The sequence below is a fragment of the Lagopus leucura genome, unplaced genomic scaffold (genome assembly GCF_019238085.1).
Source record: "Lagopus leucura isolate 7727_CA_CO unplaced genomic scaffold, USGS_WTPT01 Super-Scaffold_100015, whole genome shotgun sequence".
Taxonomy (NCBI): Eukaryota; Metazoa; Chordata; class Aves; order Galliformes; family Phasianidae; genus Lagopus; species Lagopus leucura.
In genome coordinates, this window is record NW_024962269.1 from 2,994,709 (window position 1) to 3,012,679 (window position 17,971).

The 17,971-nt window shown below is 36.9% G+C and overlaps 1 protein-coding gene across 1 annotated transcript in view; it reads left to right on the forward strand.

Annotated features, from left to right (window-relative positions):
* The window catches only part of TRPM1 (transient receptor potential cation channel subfamily M member 1), a 75,453-nt gene that overhangs the window by 36,766 nt on the left and 20,716 nt on the right, over positions 1 to 17,971 (forward strand). Inside the window, exons 2-13 of the mRNA XM_042875858.1 lie at positions 187 to 266; positions 1,053 to 1,248; positions 2,411 to 2,624; positions 3,274 to 3,398; positions 4,077 to 4,248; positions 6,808 to 6,982; positions 8,206 to 8,329; positions 12,908 to 12,980; positions 13,823 to 13,923; positions 15,943 to 16,116; positions 17,206 to 17,340; positions 17,798 to 17,848. Coding sequence (XP_042731792.1) covers positions 187 to 266; positions 1,053 to 1,248; positions 2,411 to 2,624; positions 3,274 to 3,398; positions 4,077 to 4,248; positions 6,808 to 6,982; positions 8,206 to 8,329; positions 12,908 to 12,980; positions 13,823 to 13,923; positions 15,943 to 16,116; positions 17,206 to 17,340; positions 17,798 to 17,848 — 1,620 coding nt within the window. The remainder of the gene's footprint in view (positions 1 to 186; positions 267 to 1,052; positions 1,249 to 2,410; positions 2,625 to 3,273; positions 3,399 to 4,076; positions 4,249 to 6,807; positions 6,983 to 8,205; positions 8,330 to 12,907; positions 12,981 to 13,822; positions 13,924 to 15,942; positions 16,117 to 17,205; positions 17,341 to 17,797; positions 17,849 to 17,971) is intronic.

Here is a 17,971-nt window from a genome sequence, read left to right on the forward strand (position 1 = left end):
AGGTTTGAATTTTATCCAAGTCATAGGAAACTTACATCACCTACTTGCTTCATGGGTAGATGTATGTTGTGTTTAGAGCTGATTTACTGAATTCAATGCTTGTATTTAAAAATAGAATGGAAATGTTACTGTATTTGTCGCAGGAATATTTAATTATTTTTCGTTTTATTTTTTTCTCTCTTTAAGGGTCAGAAGGCTTGGATAGAGAAGACCTTTTCAAAAAGAGAATGCATTTATGTAATTGCCAACAACAAAGACATTAGCAGGTAACATTTGAAATTTTTGCCTTTGACTGAAAAGTTAATAACGATGAAACTGGACTATATTTGTGTTTAGACAGGTGAAAGTGGGACCAAGTTTACTTGTTGCCCTTAAGGTGAGATTGATAGACAACAAAAGTGCAAGGCATAATTTCACCCTAGTCTGTATGGAGCTGTGGGATGTAGCATACAGAGATTATAGAGTTGTGCAGGAGGGGCAGTGAGCTGTTAGTTCTTAGTATTGCAAATGAGAGTTTAATGTCATACTGAATTTTGAAAGCAAGAACGTGCTATTGTGTGTTGTGATGTAAACAATACTGTTCTTCACAGGTTTGGATGACAGCATCACCAATAACAGTACTATGCAAGGAGGAATGGATTTTTTAGTTCAAACAATAAGTGCTGCTATGTGAGCTATCTAAATTGCAGTCCAAGATGTTTGGACAATGTAACTGTTTGTTCCATGCTAGCTGTCCCCTCTGAGCATGAAACAGAGTCACTGCTCCTGTTCTGCACTCTTCTCCTGTCTTTTAGCATAGAAATTCCATCCTGATTATTATACAAGTGAAGTGAAATGTATAGTCCTTGCTTGTAAGGAAACACTTGCAGGCTAGTAAATCTGGCATTTGTGTGTACGTAAATGTGGCAGATATGACCTAGAGATGTTTCTGTGATCCACGTAGAGCCAGGCACAGTCAGCTGAATATCACATATATGATTTTTTTTTTTTTTTAATCACAAAATGATACTGAAGATACTGTATTCAATTTTACTTAAAATTTTAACTTTTAGGTGCTGCTGTGGCCAGCTCATTAACCAGCATATTCCACCTCCTCCAAGTACAACAGCTAATAAAAATGGAGAAGAAACAAAGCAAGTGGAAGCTCAGCCAGAGAAGTGGTCCATCAGCAAACACACCCAAACGTACCCAACTGATGCTTATGGAAATCTTGAATTCCAGGGAGGAGGACATTCAAATAAGGCCATGGTAAGGCCATAGCCAACTCTGTGACACTCATTTCATATGCTAGATCAATAGAAACTTGCCAAGATTTCAGCTTGCACAATACACAGTTTGTTGAAACCAAAGGAATTCTCTTCAATTCTTAAGAAAGATGTAGACAGGATGATGAAAAAGAATAAGCAAGAGAGAAGTGAGAACAAAAAAATAATACCTACCTAGAAAACACCTTAAAATATCTTGAAGAAACAGCTTCACTAAAGTTACTGTTAGTAAATATCATCTGGGAAGTCATATAGTGCTGGTGATTCTGTCTGTACTACGCTTGTTAGACTGTGGGCCAAATAACCCAGGCTGGATATACATTTTTTTTAGGTTCAACATCTAATAGAAATAGAAATGAGTCTAGCTTTCCTGAAAGATGGAAGCTTCTTGGAGCTGGAAAATGGATCTTTAAATTTTCTGAGCAGTGGAAGTAACAGCATTCAAGTTTCCGCAAAAAATCTCTTTCTGTCTTGCCACTCAGATTCAGACCTGGATTATTTATTCTCTATATTTGCTTCCATATCTCTCTGCCAAGACTGCCAGTTGAAACAATTCACTGCAAAAACTTGTTTAAAATATATAGGAGGGCTTGATTTTTGTTAGCGCTGATTGGTTTGTTTTTAAAGCAGAAATTAGCACTAGTTTGTTCCGTGGTTTTGTTTCATAGAGTAGTAGTTGAAAAGGTATCACAAAGGCAGAATTGAACTGTGAGTAGTAGAAACTGTTCTTTCAGATATCGAATACTTATATCCACAGTGAATGGGATAACCGTAACATAGGCCTCTTATTTCTCATAATGATCACTGGGTCTCTAGCAGTCAAACCAAGATTTTAGGAAAGATAAAAAAGCAACTTCCAGTCATTTAGAACAGCTAGCCTCCAACAGTGTAGGTTTGTTAAAAGAGCTTGCTCATAGTCAGTTTTGAAGGAAAGGAGAAGAAAGCAGTTCTTTTAAATTCATCTGTTGCCAGTAAGCAAAGCATTTCAACCTATTTCTACTAAAGAGCAGATAAAATTAACCTTAAATTGATTAAAATTTGTAAAATTCTTCTTTAGAAATTGGGGGTTTAATATAATCATTCTGTGCTTAGTCAATGGACAATTTACAGAATAGAGAGATAATATCATGCATTGATCTTTTCAGTATATCCGTGTGTCGTATGACACCAAACCAGATTCTCTGCTGCATCTCATGGTGAAAGACTGGCAACTAGAATTGCCCAAACTCTTAATCTCTGTGCATGGAGGCCTCCAGAACTTTGAAATGCAGCCGAAACTGAAACAAGTATTTGGAAAAGGTCTGATAAAGGCTGCCATGACCACCGGAGCCTGGATTTTCACTGGAGGTGTTAGTACAGGTAAACAATTACCAGCACTTCTAGTTTACCTGAGAATTCACTGATTTTCAGTTACTGTTCTTTCCCAAAGGCGTAAGATTTAAGTCTTCATGAATGAATTGTTAGCCACTAGACTACAAAAATAGAACTGTAATGATTTTCATTAATCTACCCAGCCCAGACAGTAAAATATTCCTGCATCAGCATTGATTTGCATTACACAGTGTTTCCTCTGAAAAAGGTTATTGTCTTTGATTTTAGTAGCAAGGAATCTGCCACCAGATATGGTACATTTTTTTCAGTGGTGGATTAGCCTCTCACTGTTGGGGGTTTTTCAGGTGTTATTTTTTAAAATTCATTTTGTGTTAATATTGATTATACAATAGATCTTCAAAGAATGCTGTGTAATTAAGTAACTGGGTAAGTCTGTCCAAGACATGAGTGAATTCAGAATAAGGATATGAAAAAAACAAGCCACTCAGGTTTACATGCAATTGCAAAATACAAGCATGGGTTTGTCTGCATTGCATGCTCTATTTTAAATAGATACCAGTTTACGTAGTGAATGCAGCCCAGAAAAACAGGGATCTCAGTGAGAAGAGGAAAAATTCAATGTTTGGTAATCTCTCTCAAGAGGGACAAGATTTAATTCAGTGAGATTTATCTATAGGTGTCATTCGTCATGTGGGAGATGCCTTGAAAGACCATTCTTCAAAATCCAGAGGACGAATCTGTGCCATAGGAATTGCACCATGGGGCATTGTAGAAAACAAGGAAGATCTGATAGGAAAAGATGTAAGTCTTTAAGGAATTAACATGTAATTAAAGTAATGAAATAGGCAGCTCATCTATTTGGAGTATTAATTTTCACAGTTTCGAAAGCACTGCTGAAATTAGAAATCTCCTTAAAGAAAAGCTGTTGTTCAAATATATTTGACAGTGTTCTATCTATATTCTATATATAGCTAAGCAAATATACCCAGAGGTAGCGAGGTTTACATTACTTTCAGTGTTAAAGTTCTCTCTGGCAAAAGTTCGTTTTAGGTTCTACCTTCACCGTGTCTATGCTGAGTGCTCCATAAATCATTTAAGTGCTTTGACGTGTACAAGACTTGCATTTATTATAGAAAGGTACTCAGCAGTGGTACATTAATTTCTGCTGACTCCAAGCAGGAATGTAATTCCTAAAGCAGTGAGAGTAAGAAAGGGTGTGATCAAGGGCTGTACATCAATGAGAGTAGGTGAAAATGTAAAAGAATGTATAAACACGGCTGTTATCCTCCAATGAAAACAGTGCTGTGAAAAGTTCGAGTTTTGAGTATGAAGACAAGTTTTTTTCTAATTCTCCTATGTTTTCAATTATAAACATCTGGTTGATTTGTTTCCTCATAAGGTGTGTGCTTTTGTTGAACACTGGAGGATTTTCATGTTTATTTCATAGTTCTAATCCTGGTGCACCTAATCTTTTGACAGGTAACACGTGTTTACCAAACAATGTCAAACCCTCTAAGCAAGCTTTCTGTGCTCAACAGTTCCCACACCCACTTCATTCTGGCAGACAATGGTACTCTAGGTAAATATGGAGCTGAAGTGAAGTTACGACGTCAGTTGGAAAAACACATTTCTCTCCAGAAAATTAATACACGTAAGTACAGTGGGCAAGTTGTAAACATAGCACATTAAGGGAAGGGAAGGTAGAGAGGCTAGAAATACTTCATGGTATTGAAATTAAGTGTTTCTACCACTCTTCCTAGCAGGAGTTTGATCAGGACTGTGAGACTAAGCTAGACATACGCTGTCTGAATAGTGATGGAAGAGCCCACATCTAACATCATAGAAAAGCCAGAAAAGTGAAGGAAAATGACATAAAAGGAAGATGAAAAGATTGAAAAATAATTGTAAGATGAAGGTTCAAAGCAGTAAGAATTTAAAGAAAGGAAAATATAAAATATTTATGCATTTCTGGAAAGAATTCTTAAGCATCAGTAAAAGCACAGAATGAGATGATTTTCTGCACATCCCACTTACAGGAATCCTCTGTATCTCTGTGGCTTCTGATTCCAGGTGTTGTTACAAAAGGTTTTTGTTGTTTTTTTTTTTTTTTTTCTTTTATATGGATTGGTTTCATTTGAAATATTGCATTTAAAATTATGTGATCTTCCTGACATAGCTCGGCATTTTTACTTTTCACATTGGTGTTTTTATATTTTGAGTTTCATGTAGTTTTAAAATTTATGTCAGTTAACGTCCTCTCTAAAACAATTTTCTAGATTTGTTTTCATCATTATTTAAGAAAAATGCATTTAAAATGACATTTTTTACTGAAAAAATTAGAGATGAAATAAATAAGAAATGCTAGTACTGATGGCTTTCTAGCAAGTTAAAGCAAATCAGAAATGATAAAGAGAAATTTATCAGTCTTAGATTCCATGCTTGAATTAAAAGTTGCAGGCAAATAGGCATCAGTTCTACCAGCTGTCTTTCTGATTTACGAGAAATGCCTTCAGAAGTTGTGTAGACCTATAAAAATAAGAAAAACAAAGCATTCAAGATACTAATTGCATTGTACTGTACAAAAGTTTCCAATAGGGTTTAAGTTATCTTTACAGTAGAGCAGAAGAATGAAATAGAGTGCTGGGTAAGACTAAAGATACATGTAGAGATCTGCCAAAAGATATCTAAGCGTTCTGGAAAGTCTTCAGATACTCTTTTTAACCTCCAGTTATCTGAAGAAAGTTAACTCACCAAAACTATGCCTCTTGCCTTTGAGCATAGAGACACTATCACACACTGTTGCCCCCATACAGACATTTGAGACGGCTAACGTGGCTATGCTTTTAACATCTTTGTCTTCTGCAGAAGTGCTGGGAGTGTTGTAACATTATTAAAGAGAGCACTGGCTTGGAAGATAAGGAAGTCAGGGCCCAGAGGCAAGATGTTTTGTGTTATTTCCTTTGATACCACTTTGGGCTGGGGATATTTGTTCTGATTTAAGTAAGAGATTTTTCACACGAGGGGCAAAGTTGGGAATACGTATAGGATATTTGAATTTGTAAAGCTTTGCAGTACATTTACTAGTAAAAATGTACAGAAAGTTGTTCTGTTTGTTTTTAATCACTTCAAGCACTCGAGCACTAGCGCCTCTTCTGGAAATTTCAATAGTAGTCACTGAGGATTCCATGGACACAGAGGCCAGCCAATGCTCTGTGACTACTCGTTATCAGAGCTGGGGTATGCTGACAGGAGGATGTCAGGAAGCTTTTGCTGTTACTATCCGTGCTGTTCCCATTCTTCAGAGAGGAATGAAAACATGAAGTCAACTGTACAAAAAAAAGTGCATCTTACTTATGGAACGCTGGTCATTTTACAGATTAAGAATTGAATTCAAATGCTTGTAGTGGGGGGATTGGTCAGCCTTCAGGTAATGTTGTGTCCTTCATTTCCCCATTGTGACTGAGACTACTGAGATTGTGTGACCTGTGGGCTTCCCTTTGTCATCCTATGCCTGGAGATCACAGTGAGGCAGGGACAGCAAAGGGATGCTCAGCTGTCGTCTCTTCCATCGGCCAGCCATCTCAGCCTCATGATAAAGACACCAAATTCATACTTCTGTCTTAGGAGAAAGCATAGGCATATGTCACCTTACTGAAGACTTCCTGTAGGTAACCAAGGAACAGTTAAAACATCAAAGACACAGCAGCAGGGAGCCATTCAAGTAACAGTGGAGATAATGAAGTGATAGTAGGATCATGTTCAGCTGGTTTGTCTGTGCATGGTGTCTACTGCAAGAGATTACGAACAGTTCACCATTTGTCTGGTGGTGAGCAATTCAATTGTGTTGTGTATCAGTTTTTGTATTCTCTTCTTTTTTTTTTCCCAAGTTTTCTTTTTTTTCCCCAATTCTTTCCCCATCCTACTGTGGCAGAGAAGCAAGCCAACAGATATGTGGAACACAGCTTCCTACTGTGGATTAAACCACATCATAACTGAAAAGAGACTTGCTGTTTTCTATCTGAGACTTTGAAACAGTATACAGACACCTTCCTTGGCACTGGCTGTGAAATAATCATAATTTTTCCTAACTGTTCTGGTTTTAAGTGATGCTGTAACACAGAAAATCGCACCCCTTCATAACATATCAACCTCTTAAGCTCAGTTTCAATTACACTTCTTTTTTGTTTCTGCTCTTCTATTTTTTTTTCAGGGCTGGGACAGGGTGTTCCTGTAGTTGGGCTTATTGTGGAAGGTGGTCCCAATGTTATCTCCATTGTTTTGGAGTGCCTACGAGAAGAACCTCCTCTCCCTGTAGTGATTTGTGATGGTAGTGGACGAGCATCTGATATTCTGTCATTTGCACACAAGTATTCAGAAGAAGGAGGGTAAGACTATGAGACTTTCACTAAAGCTGTGTCTTGCTCAGGGGAGACGATGAGGGATTACGCCTCATTTTCCTGGAAAAAAAGCTCAGATACAAAATGTTCCTAACAGAGGTATTCTGCTGTCAGATTTTGTTGCCTGTTTGATCTTTTCCTTGGTGTTAATGAGTAGTAATTGTTACTACTTCAAATGTATTTGACAGCCTATTGACATAAGCTTGGTCTCAGTGCAGCGCACTGTCATATAAGATCCATCAAAGTTTGTTGCATGATACTTGATGCTGACTTGGATGCTTTAGAAGTAAGGAACAAGTGGTTCCCAGAATTACTCCTTTTCTCAGGTCAGAGCTGAGTTTTAATAGTTCATGTATTTGCAGAATATGTACTGCCTGCATCTAATGTGCTCTATGAATGACATTCGTGCTCCAAGAGTGCCAGGTTGAATAAATGTCAGGCTTTCTTCTTTTGCTTTTTCTTGTGTCTTTGATATCTCTTCAGAGCAGTGCTGCCATGACCAGAGCCAAATATTTGTCTGAAGCATTCTGCTTCACTGCCCAAATGAACCCTTTTTTGTGGAATTTGTGATTTTTACAGTTGGTTGTCTTCTGTTTCTGTTGGTAGAGAGTGCAATTTGTTCAAAGGTACAAAACATATAGCATAAAGCTCAACTTCTCTGCAGAGTATAAGATCTCTCCTGATAGATACTCCAAATGGAAGCAGAGTAGTGCATTTTCTATTTCAAATGCTGCTCCTCCCAATCAAAAAATCCTCCCAAACAAAAAACATTTTTGATTACACGCAAAGAACCTTGCAACATTTAGAGGCAAAGATGCATATCCAGTAAGTTGTACTACTGAAATTCTGAAGGCTGAACTTAACAAGAGTATATATGCACATTCACAGAAAAAATAAGAGCCATCTTGTAGTATAGAGATTCCATTCCAGGGCAAAAGAATAGCTGAAAGTACTTGCCAGTTTTTAAATCTTTATTGAAGGGCTGAGATGCACAAGAGCCAGTCTGGGTACAAATCTCCTGATTACTGTTATTACTTTGTAAACTTCACAACCTTTCCATATTGAATGCGAAAATGTTGTGTGTTTTTATTTATTTTTGAATAAAATCACTGTTCTGGTGCATGAAAAATTATGTTTCTCAAGCAGCAGACTTTCCTTACATATACATTAATTCCAACAACGTCTTGTTTTGTGTCTCCTTTATCATTTAGGATAATAAGTGAATCTCTCAGGGACCAGCTTCTAGTAACTATCCAGAAAACCTTCAATTACAGCAGGAGTCAAGCTCATCAGCTGTTTATCATTCTGATGGAATGCATGAAAAAAAAGGAACTTGTAAGTGTCCTAAAAGTATTTCATGAAGATAATTGCTATGAACAGACTTTTGCAAGTACTTTGAAGCCCAGGGTTACAGTTCAACTTTGTTTTTTCTTTCTTAAGACCCATAAGTATACATAATGATGCATTCATAAACCTAGACTCCTAGAAACAGAGATTTTGTCTTCTGGAAAGCCTCTAAAACCAGCTTCAGATTCTTCTCCTGTGTAAGAAGATAAAGAGTCTTTTTCTACAAGACACCAAGTTCTTGATGATCCCAGTTGTGCATGATCCTGATTTACAACAGGCCTGTTCTATGCACCACTCAATATGATTAATGCCTGTCTACCATAACTCAGCTGCAGAAAAAAGTGTGCTCAGGAAAAGAAAATCTTCAGCATTCATGTCTGTTGAGAAAGAAGTCTTGAAATTGTGTTCACTGTACCTGTGCAGTTTTTGAGTGGTTTCTTCTGACTAATTGTCCTGCTGAATTTTTGTAAATATGATCTTTCCTGTGAGTTTTGATAGAATTCCATTTCATTCTTTTGTCTTAAGCAACTGCTTTTTAATAGCACACAAACAGTTTAATACATTTTTATATGGTTTTCAAATTACAACTGGAACAGATATAGCTGACATTTTTATATTTTTTTGCTTAAGTTGCATATTTCTATAGATAGAAGCAAGAAAATAAGCACATCTTTCTCCTCAGACCATGATTCTTTGGGTTGCCTAATTCTATCACTAGGGAAGTGATGGCTGTAACACAGGCATTGGTAAAGAGAATATTTTAACCCTGAAGCTGAGAAAAGAAAGTTTTTTAATTTCTTAGGAAAATTATGTTTCATACTCCCTCAATACTAAGTGTATTTTCCTTCTGCAGAGTGCACATTTTCTGCCTCTGGTCAGCTTAGAGGCAAATCATTATCTAATTTCTTCCCAAGCTTAATACAGTACACAATAAACTGATCTGTAACTTCCTCCTTAGAATTTTAAATAAACAGTAAACAGTATTCCTTACAGCACATACTCTTTTCACTGGGGAGTATAGTTCTGTTTGATAGAAGTAATTGTTTAATTGTTCAGTAAAAAACTGTAAATCCTGCTATATTAACCAAAGATATATGGAGGGAAGAAAAAACAGTATTTTCTGTGCAGTATTTGCTTGTATCTTAATTTCAGCTAGGATGGAATAGTTTTTTGGAGTGTCTGGTATGATGCTATGTGTTTGGTTGTAGGAGGAAAACAACATTGATAACACACTGATGTTTATAGTTGCTGCTGAGCAGTGTGGTACAGAGCCAAGGCCATTCTCAGCAAAGGCCCAAGGAGCTGGGAGGGAACAGAATTAGAACAGCTGAATTAAATTGTCCAAAGGGACATTCCATGCCATCTGGCGTCATGCAGGATTTTTAAAGGGGGTGGCAGTTGATCTTTTTCTCTTCTGCTGCTCAGAGGGGCCAGCTGGACATTGGTCAGGGGGTGGTAAGCAATTGCTTGTCCATTACCTGTTATGTACACTCATATGTCTATGGATAGTCCTAACTATCATCCTTTTCCTTGTCTCTATCTTAGTAAATAGTTTTATCTCAACCACATGTTCTACTTTTTTTTCCTGATATTCTCCTACATCTCACTGGGAAGAGGGGAGGAGTGAGTAATTGACTTTGTGGTGCTCAGCCACCTGCTGGGTTAAACCACAACAGCTTGTTACTTAACATGACGATACTGCATAAGGCGTCAGCTGGTGCTAAACTTCGCGCTATGATTCTCATCACAATACAAAGAAACTTCCCAAAATTGGTACATCAGGCTTTATGCTGGTCCTCATTTCATATGGGCAGCTCCACAGTGATGAAAGTTCTGACCAGGCATTATTTTTACATTTTTCTTGAGCAATTAAGTGATTGAAATTTAGGAAATAACTTCTATCAGATTAGAATGATGCCTGGTGCCCCAGTCAAGAAAAGTGTACGCATCCTCCAGAAATCTATGTAATCATCTCCTCTGGATGTAATCTGATTCTCTGAGATGTGCAGATCTATTGCTCAACACTCTTTAATTCCCATATAAATAAAAAGGCAACAAGCAAGTATTTTGAAATATAAAGAACATTTTAGTTGTGAAGAAGCTTAATGATGTTTGCTATCTTTTATTTCTTCTGCTTTGGAAATATGGACACTAAAATTGTTTTGAAAATTTTCAAACAGTAAGTCAAATCACTTCTTAAGATACGATGCCAATGTATTATCTGTAGACTTACCATTAGGAGCCTACCTTTTCATGCATAAAGCCTGTACTAATTAGTGTCGCTAGGAGATTTTGGCTGAGTCAAAAAATGCATGAAAGAATATGCCCAGTGATTCTGAGGATTTATCTATAAAGCCATTTCTGACCCCTTTCAGGAAGGAGTCCTAAGATAACTGAGATAGGATTGGAGCATGGACATCTGTGTGAGGCACTCACTAAGTTCCTTGCAGTGTTTCTATTAGTTTCATATTCTCCACATTCTCCAAAAAGCTGCCCTTCTCCTGAGATTATGCTTGGTATTGGCTCATGCTTCCAGCTTTTCTACATAATGTTCATCTCAGCTGCCAAGGAATACTTGCTTATGTATCTATAGCTTTCAAGATAACAATATTTAAGCGTTCACCAGTTGTTTTTCATGTCCTGTACAATATAATAGCAGTCTGTTCTCCTAATTGTGCTTTCTTCTTTCCCATATTCTCTCCGATGTTCTTCTCACCATTGTTCATTAAATCTGATGTTTTATTCCCTTCAGCACTGGGGGATTCCTGCAAGAAGAGAAGGACTATTTTGAGTTTTATCTCTGTTTTTTTATTTCAGTCATATTCTGATACTACTTAGTTCTTGAGGTCATAAAGGCCAGATTTCAATTTTGCTGCATATATTTAAATACTTTTGTCAGAACTAAATTCTCTAGGGACTCATCCATCTGCCAATGTTACTTGGAACAAAATTCAACAAACGCTGTATTTTCTAATATTGCAACTCTGTGTTGCAGTCAAATAGATACCCCATCTGCTTGTATTTTACTTCTGCATAAAGTAGCATACTCAGCTTATTATTATATGAAGTCTTTTCTAGAGAAAACTCCTGGGGAACCTTATAGCAGCTTTCCAGTACCTGAAAGGAGCCTACAGGAAGGCTGGGGAGGGACTTTTTAGGAAATGGTTTTAAACTGGAAGAGGGCAGATTTAGACTAGATATTAGGAATAAATTCTTTACTGTGAGAGTGGTGAGACACTGGAACAGGTTGCCCAGAGAGCCTGTGGATGCCCTCTCCATGGAAGCACTGAAGGCCAGACTGGACAAGGCTGTGAGCAGCTTGGTCTAGTGGGAGGTGTCCTTACCCATAGCAGTGGGGCTGGAACAAGATAGCATCTAAGGTCTCTTCCAACCCAAACCATTATATGATTCTACAATTCCAGTAATATGAATGTACTGTTGATGCATTTATGTGCCTATAGTGCCAGGATGAATTCTGTACTTTGCTTTCATCAGAAGTCAAGTTGGTTGTAACTACAATAAGTTGATTATAAGTCAGCCTCTCTAGAAGAACTAATAGAGAAAAAAGAACTGACTGCTGCCTTAGCCAAACTGCTTCAGATTTAAAAATGACTATCACAGCAAAATTCAAATGCTGACTGCCCAACATAAGCAGGCTTACAAACTGCATTTGATTATATAATATTGTCTGCTTTCTTGTTCTGTAATACAACTTTTCCTTTAATTCTTTCATGTCTTGTGGCAAACATTTATCTTTGTATAGAAGTAAAATCTATTCAAAATGTTGAAAAAATTGCCATTCCCACTACTTAATGCTGACATCTACTATGCAGAGATGTTTTTGGAAAGTGAAAGATCGTTGTTTTTTTTTTATCTCTATTCAGAAAGAATATCATTAATATAGAATACACTTTTGAATATTATTCATTGTTTAATATGTGGCTCCTTTAATGGCTATGCTTTGCAGGAATTGCAGTTCTTAAAGGCAGAGAATTGGAATGGGCTCAGTTAAGCAAATATGACTAGAAGTATCTGATTTTTAAATTAATTGTATCTGTTTTGCTGGTCATTATGTGGCAAACCACATCATTTTGAAATATTTGAGTGTTATGGTCAATAACATTAAAGCTATCGTAGTTAGCTTTAATAGTTAGTGTTTCCTTTTTCCAAGTTGGCATTTCTCTTATTACTGCAAAATATGAGAAAATTATCAGTTTGCCATGACAGTTTTGTCTCTGTTCGTGAAAATTCTGGGATTTGGTGAAGAATTTCAGCAAGTTTATCATATTTAACTGTGTAGGGGTTAGTTAGGATAAGTCTTCTGAAAAAGTATAAATCAGAGTTTTTGTGAAATTGTAATTTCAAAAAGAAAAACATAGTGGAACTGGACGTTTTGAAAAATTTTAAGCCTTGGAAAATAAACCTTTACCATTCTGCTCTATTTTTATTTTTATTTTTACTTTTATCTTTATTTTTATCTTTATTTTTATTTTTTTCCTATCTATAATTTAGAGTCCATCTTTCATGTACGGCAATTCTGTGTTTTGGTTTAATGCTGTCTTTTAGATCACTGTGTTCCGTATGGGGTCTGAAGGGCAACAGGACATTGAGATGTCTATCCTAACTGCTCTCCTCAAAGGTGGGTTTTGCAAGGAAGGATGTATACTGTGATTCCTAAAAGGTCAAGTCTACACACTGCCTGAAGTTCACTCTAAATATTTAAATTTTTGGTTTATTTTCTTTTATTCAAAGTACTAACTTGAGAATACTTGATTGCAACTCAGATCAGCTCAAAGTATAAAATCTAGACTGAAATTTTTGTGTCGCTTTCCTCACCTGAGAGCCTGGAATGGAAATGCTGCCAACAGCTATCCTGATATTTCAGCACATTTTATCGCAGTCTTTGCACATATTAATAAAGATAGAAGAAATGGTAGGAAGATTAGAAGACTGGCTTTTTCCAGGCCTCAGATTGTATTCTTTAAGCCTTAGGGCAAAAATTAGGATCAGTTCTCAGTTTATTTGGAGAGTGTTATGTTTGCTGGAACAACATCTGTTTTCTGTCTGAATATTTATAGTTGATAGCAGGCTCAGTATGAGAACGCTGGAGTCCCTACGGCTAAGTAAGAGATTAAGAGAGGAATTATTGTGCTCATATCTACAGCATCAGCCAAGGGAGCTGTGCAAAGGAGCCTTTTAGAACAGTTTTATGTCTATCTTTAGCTACAGAATATAAAGTCAATCTGGGAGCTCTAAGGGAAATAGAGAGACAGTCTGCTTAATCCTTTTGAAATTAGGATTATGAGGTCAAATGGAAGATGCTGGAAATTGGTTTGGTGCATGCACCACTTTGTAGTAGAATTATTCTTGTGATAATAAGCTTGCTGGCTTTTAATTCTTGGGAAAGGGAATTGCAGAAGGTTGTTCTGTGATGTTTCATCATGCATGAAATACCAAATATTGGCATGTGTTTCTGTTTAGGTACCAATGCATCTGCTCCAGACCAGCTCAGCTTGGCTTTAGCCTGGAACCGTGTAGACATTGCACGCAGCCAAATATTTGTCTTTGGACACCACTGGCCAGTAAGACCATGTTATTTGCTAAAAATTGAAAATAAGTTGTCAAATATTAACTCCCTGGATTTTGCTGGCAGGAGGAATATTATTGAATTATTGTTTATGATGAGCTGATGGAGGGCATTTCATTAATTAAGAACAACCTGTTTGTTTTGAAATTTACTTAGGCTGCCACTTGCAAAAACTTAATTCTGAAAAAAGGAAAGCAACTTTGCTTTTTATCTCTTTGACACACGCTAGTAGTTGCTGAAGTCTCCAACTACCCGTTCAAGTTATGTATCAAGGCTGAATTTCATGGAGATGCTTTGAAGTAATTGCATATTTTGCTTCCTTTATAGCTTTGAAAATGTCAGTTTGGATTAATGGAGCAAAAATGTAGACAACCAAAGGAAACCGCTGCTGAAAACTCCTCTGGTAGTGCTGTGCTAAGTGAACTTAGAAACAGTTCTTTAGTAAAGCTTTAGTTTCTGCAGTGAAATTTTCCTTCTCAAAATTTTAGAATGTGGTGCTACACTGTTTCAAATCAATGGCGAATCACTGTGGTGCCTTTGTTTATCAGTATAACTAAAATACTCTATTTAAGCCACTTCTATTTCTCTGTATTGATGCTTTTTGCTTTACTGTTTGAGCCATCTGGTGTTGAATTACCATGGTGTTATGAAGAAATCAGCCTGAACTACATAAAGTTGATTCCAAGAATTCTTATTTTTTTAAAGTTAGACGTCTTTCCTGAAACTATACCATAAAATGAACACTATTCACGTATGTGCTTTATGTAATGCTAAGATTTATTTCGTTTAGAAGCCTGTGTAATTAAAATTCTAATGAATGGTGCTGCAGATATTGCTTTATTCCTTTACTTATAGTAATGTTTTCAAAGATCATTGGAATGCTCACAAGGAAAGAATTAAATGATCCTAAATATTATAAAATATTATTTGTATAAAAGATTTTGTTGAAATGAATGTCCCAGTCTCCCTAGCATTGCACTTAAATTCAGATGTACCACCTGGCAACTGAATCCATCTACTGTCTCTCCTATTTCATTATCATTCTCTGCAACAATCTGTGGATCCGCTGTCAGCTAATTGTGGTACACTGTCATTTCTAATCCATGAAGAATGTTTTTTGGTCAGGAGGATTCAGCCCTTATGTTCTGTGAATTGACAGATGCACTTTTGTCCAGGCTTACAAATGTTTCATGATGGCCAGAAAGAGAAGATTTTTTTAAGGTGGAGAAAAAAAGAGAAAACAAGCCTTGTTAAACATTAAAAACAAACAAAAATATAGCAGGCTTTGTTCTCTAGTTTTCTGGGCAGCGCACAGATGGTTGTAAGCTGCACATGGGGGTTATATAACCTAAGTGTTAGCTGGTGTAATTTAAGCCTCCATAGCACAGGCAAGGAATGTCAAGATACTTGCACGTGTGCTTTCCTGTTTTGGGTAGATAGCTTAGAAGGGGAAGGAGTCAGAAGAGTCTAGACATGCCTGAAGAGCTACAAACATAAATATTGTCTGCAGGGCCTAAATTAACTAGTCAGGAGCCCTCTTTTCTTCTTCTTTCTGCTTCTGCAGTATGGATGCAATTTGGCATTATGCAAGATCCTTGTTAAACATTTTGTCCTGCTTGTTGCTATTGTTTTTGGGTTTTTTTTTTGACAGCTGTAACTTTTCCTGAGAGGAAAGAAGCTGAATGGTCACATAATCAAGCAGTGTCTTTTCCCAGACCTCTTGCACTGAATTTTGGGAGAGAAAGCCTCTATGTTGAATCCCACCACAGGCTGCCTACTTCACTACTTGACTTTCAGTGTTATTGATTTTATTAGAGATAACAGCTTGGAGTTTTTGTTTTTGTTTTTTTAAATGAGTAAACCAAAAAGTTTCATATACCTAAGGAAATGGTAATTTTAAGTAGATTGCATGTGCAAAGTGGTGACTGAAAAACAAGTTCAATAGCAGTGTATTCATAAAATAGTGGTAGTACAATTAAGTAGATTTCTAATACTTGTGCATTATTAAATTAAGCCTTTAGGAAGCCTTACAGCTAGTGATGGTACAGCCCCTGAGAAGGAAAAGAAATCTCCAGCAGTTCAGACTAAAGCAGCCAGAGCAAAAGGAAAGGGGAAGAAAAAAGGAGGAAAAGTAAAAGAAGAGCCAGAAGAAGAAACAGATCCAAGGAAGCTTGAACTCTTGAACTGGGTGAGGTGAATGTACTTGTAATAAACTGTTGAAAACTTTGTTTGCTTTTTTTTTTCCCCCTCTCTCTGTATGCCTATCTATTAGTTTGCAAAGGTGGGCTTTACCCTTCTATGAAACTGCATGGGAGACTGAATTATCCAGACAGTACTAGTTTTTAAGTGTCTTGCAAAATGGTGCAGATGGTATTCTGCCATCTATAAGAGAGATATCTATACCTGTATCCATATGAAAGGAGATTTTAGATAATCTCACTTTTAATTTCTTGTAGGGTTTTAGTAGTTTCCAGTCTCAATTTTATATTCCATTCAACAAATCCATTTTCCGTGCAGGAGTTAACTGCTTTCAGATCACTCAACTAAGGTGATTAAGCCATCCTTGAAAGCAAAGAGCGAGGGAGGGAAACATGCATTTTCACTCTACAGAATGCTCATTTGCACATTTCCAGAGGGTTGACATTAGAATTCTGCAGGAGTGCTGCTGTTCAGTCTTTGAGCCAGGAATGTTTCTCATCCTACATGCACTACATGCAGCTGTACCACAACAGTACAAGTCAGTGCCTATCTGCTGCCTCTTTTTGCCTACGTTTATCAGAACACAATAAGCACGCTAGTGAACATCTTCATCCTCCCTCTATAAAAATATTTATCAAGTGAAGAAAACTTAAGTTTCACCTTGTCCATGTGTTTCACCTTCCATTTGCAATAGATTGGTGTTTTGTTGTCTGAAATCGGGATCATGCATCAAAAGGGCTGCTGCTCAAGGCCTTTCCACCTTTATCACTGCATTCTAACCCTTTAGACAATATTAAGAGATGATCCATTAGACTTTGTGACCAACATTTTTGAAAACCAGTAGGTGAGTTGGTGAAAGACAGGGAAGTGATCCTTAATGAATGATTAGTCATCATCAGCATATTTGGAAACTGGGCATCTCTAAAGTAATGAAAAAAATCTCTAAAGTAATGAAAATTACTTACTAGTAATTACTTACTAGTTACTTACTACTTACTAATTACTTACTAGTAATGGTTGTTGGTCAGACACATCTTCTGTGCTTGTGTGATCTCACGTTCTCTGTTCTGTGATTCAGGTGAATTCGCTGGAGCAGGCTATGCTGGATGCACTGGTTCTGGATCGAGTGGACTTTGTTAAACTACTCATTGAGAATGGAGTTAACATGCAACATTTCCTCACTATTCCTCGACTGGAAGAACTTTATAATACTGTGAGTGAGTAGAAGTAAAAAATGCCCTGTGATATCTTTTCTACTGTATAGGAATGACCTTTTTCTTCTCTTCCTTCTGATATATGCTTCTGAAATGATTTGGTTTCTAAAAAGCTTTGAGCCTTAAAGGTAAATAGAAGGTGAATAGCATTAGAGGGAGCCACTGCTATCATATGAGCGTCCTGATGTTTCCCTACATATGCACATTCCTGATGACTAGGCTTGCAGCAGCTGTGACTTGAATCAAGGCTCCTGAACTACCACATAAAGGGCTATAAGAAAAGGACTGTGCAACTCTTGATTAACACTATGCATGTCACTGTAGCCTAGTTCCTTATTTTCAACCCTGTAGAACGTAATGGCACATAGATGCCTTAAATTCTTACAGTGTCATTTTTGTTTATGTAAAATATGAATTATTGAAGCTCTAATGGACAGTAAATAATTTTTGTTTCAGAGATTGGGTCCTCCAAATACACTGCATTTGCTAGTCAGAGATGTGAAAAAGGTAAGCTTAAAAGCTGCATTTGCATTATTGCACTAATAATATGAGTCAACAATAAAAGCAAGCACAGCAGGAGTGAAATTAGATGATAGCTATTGAAAACAGGGAAGTCAAATGACTTTTCAC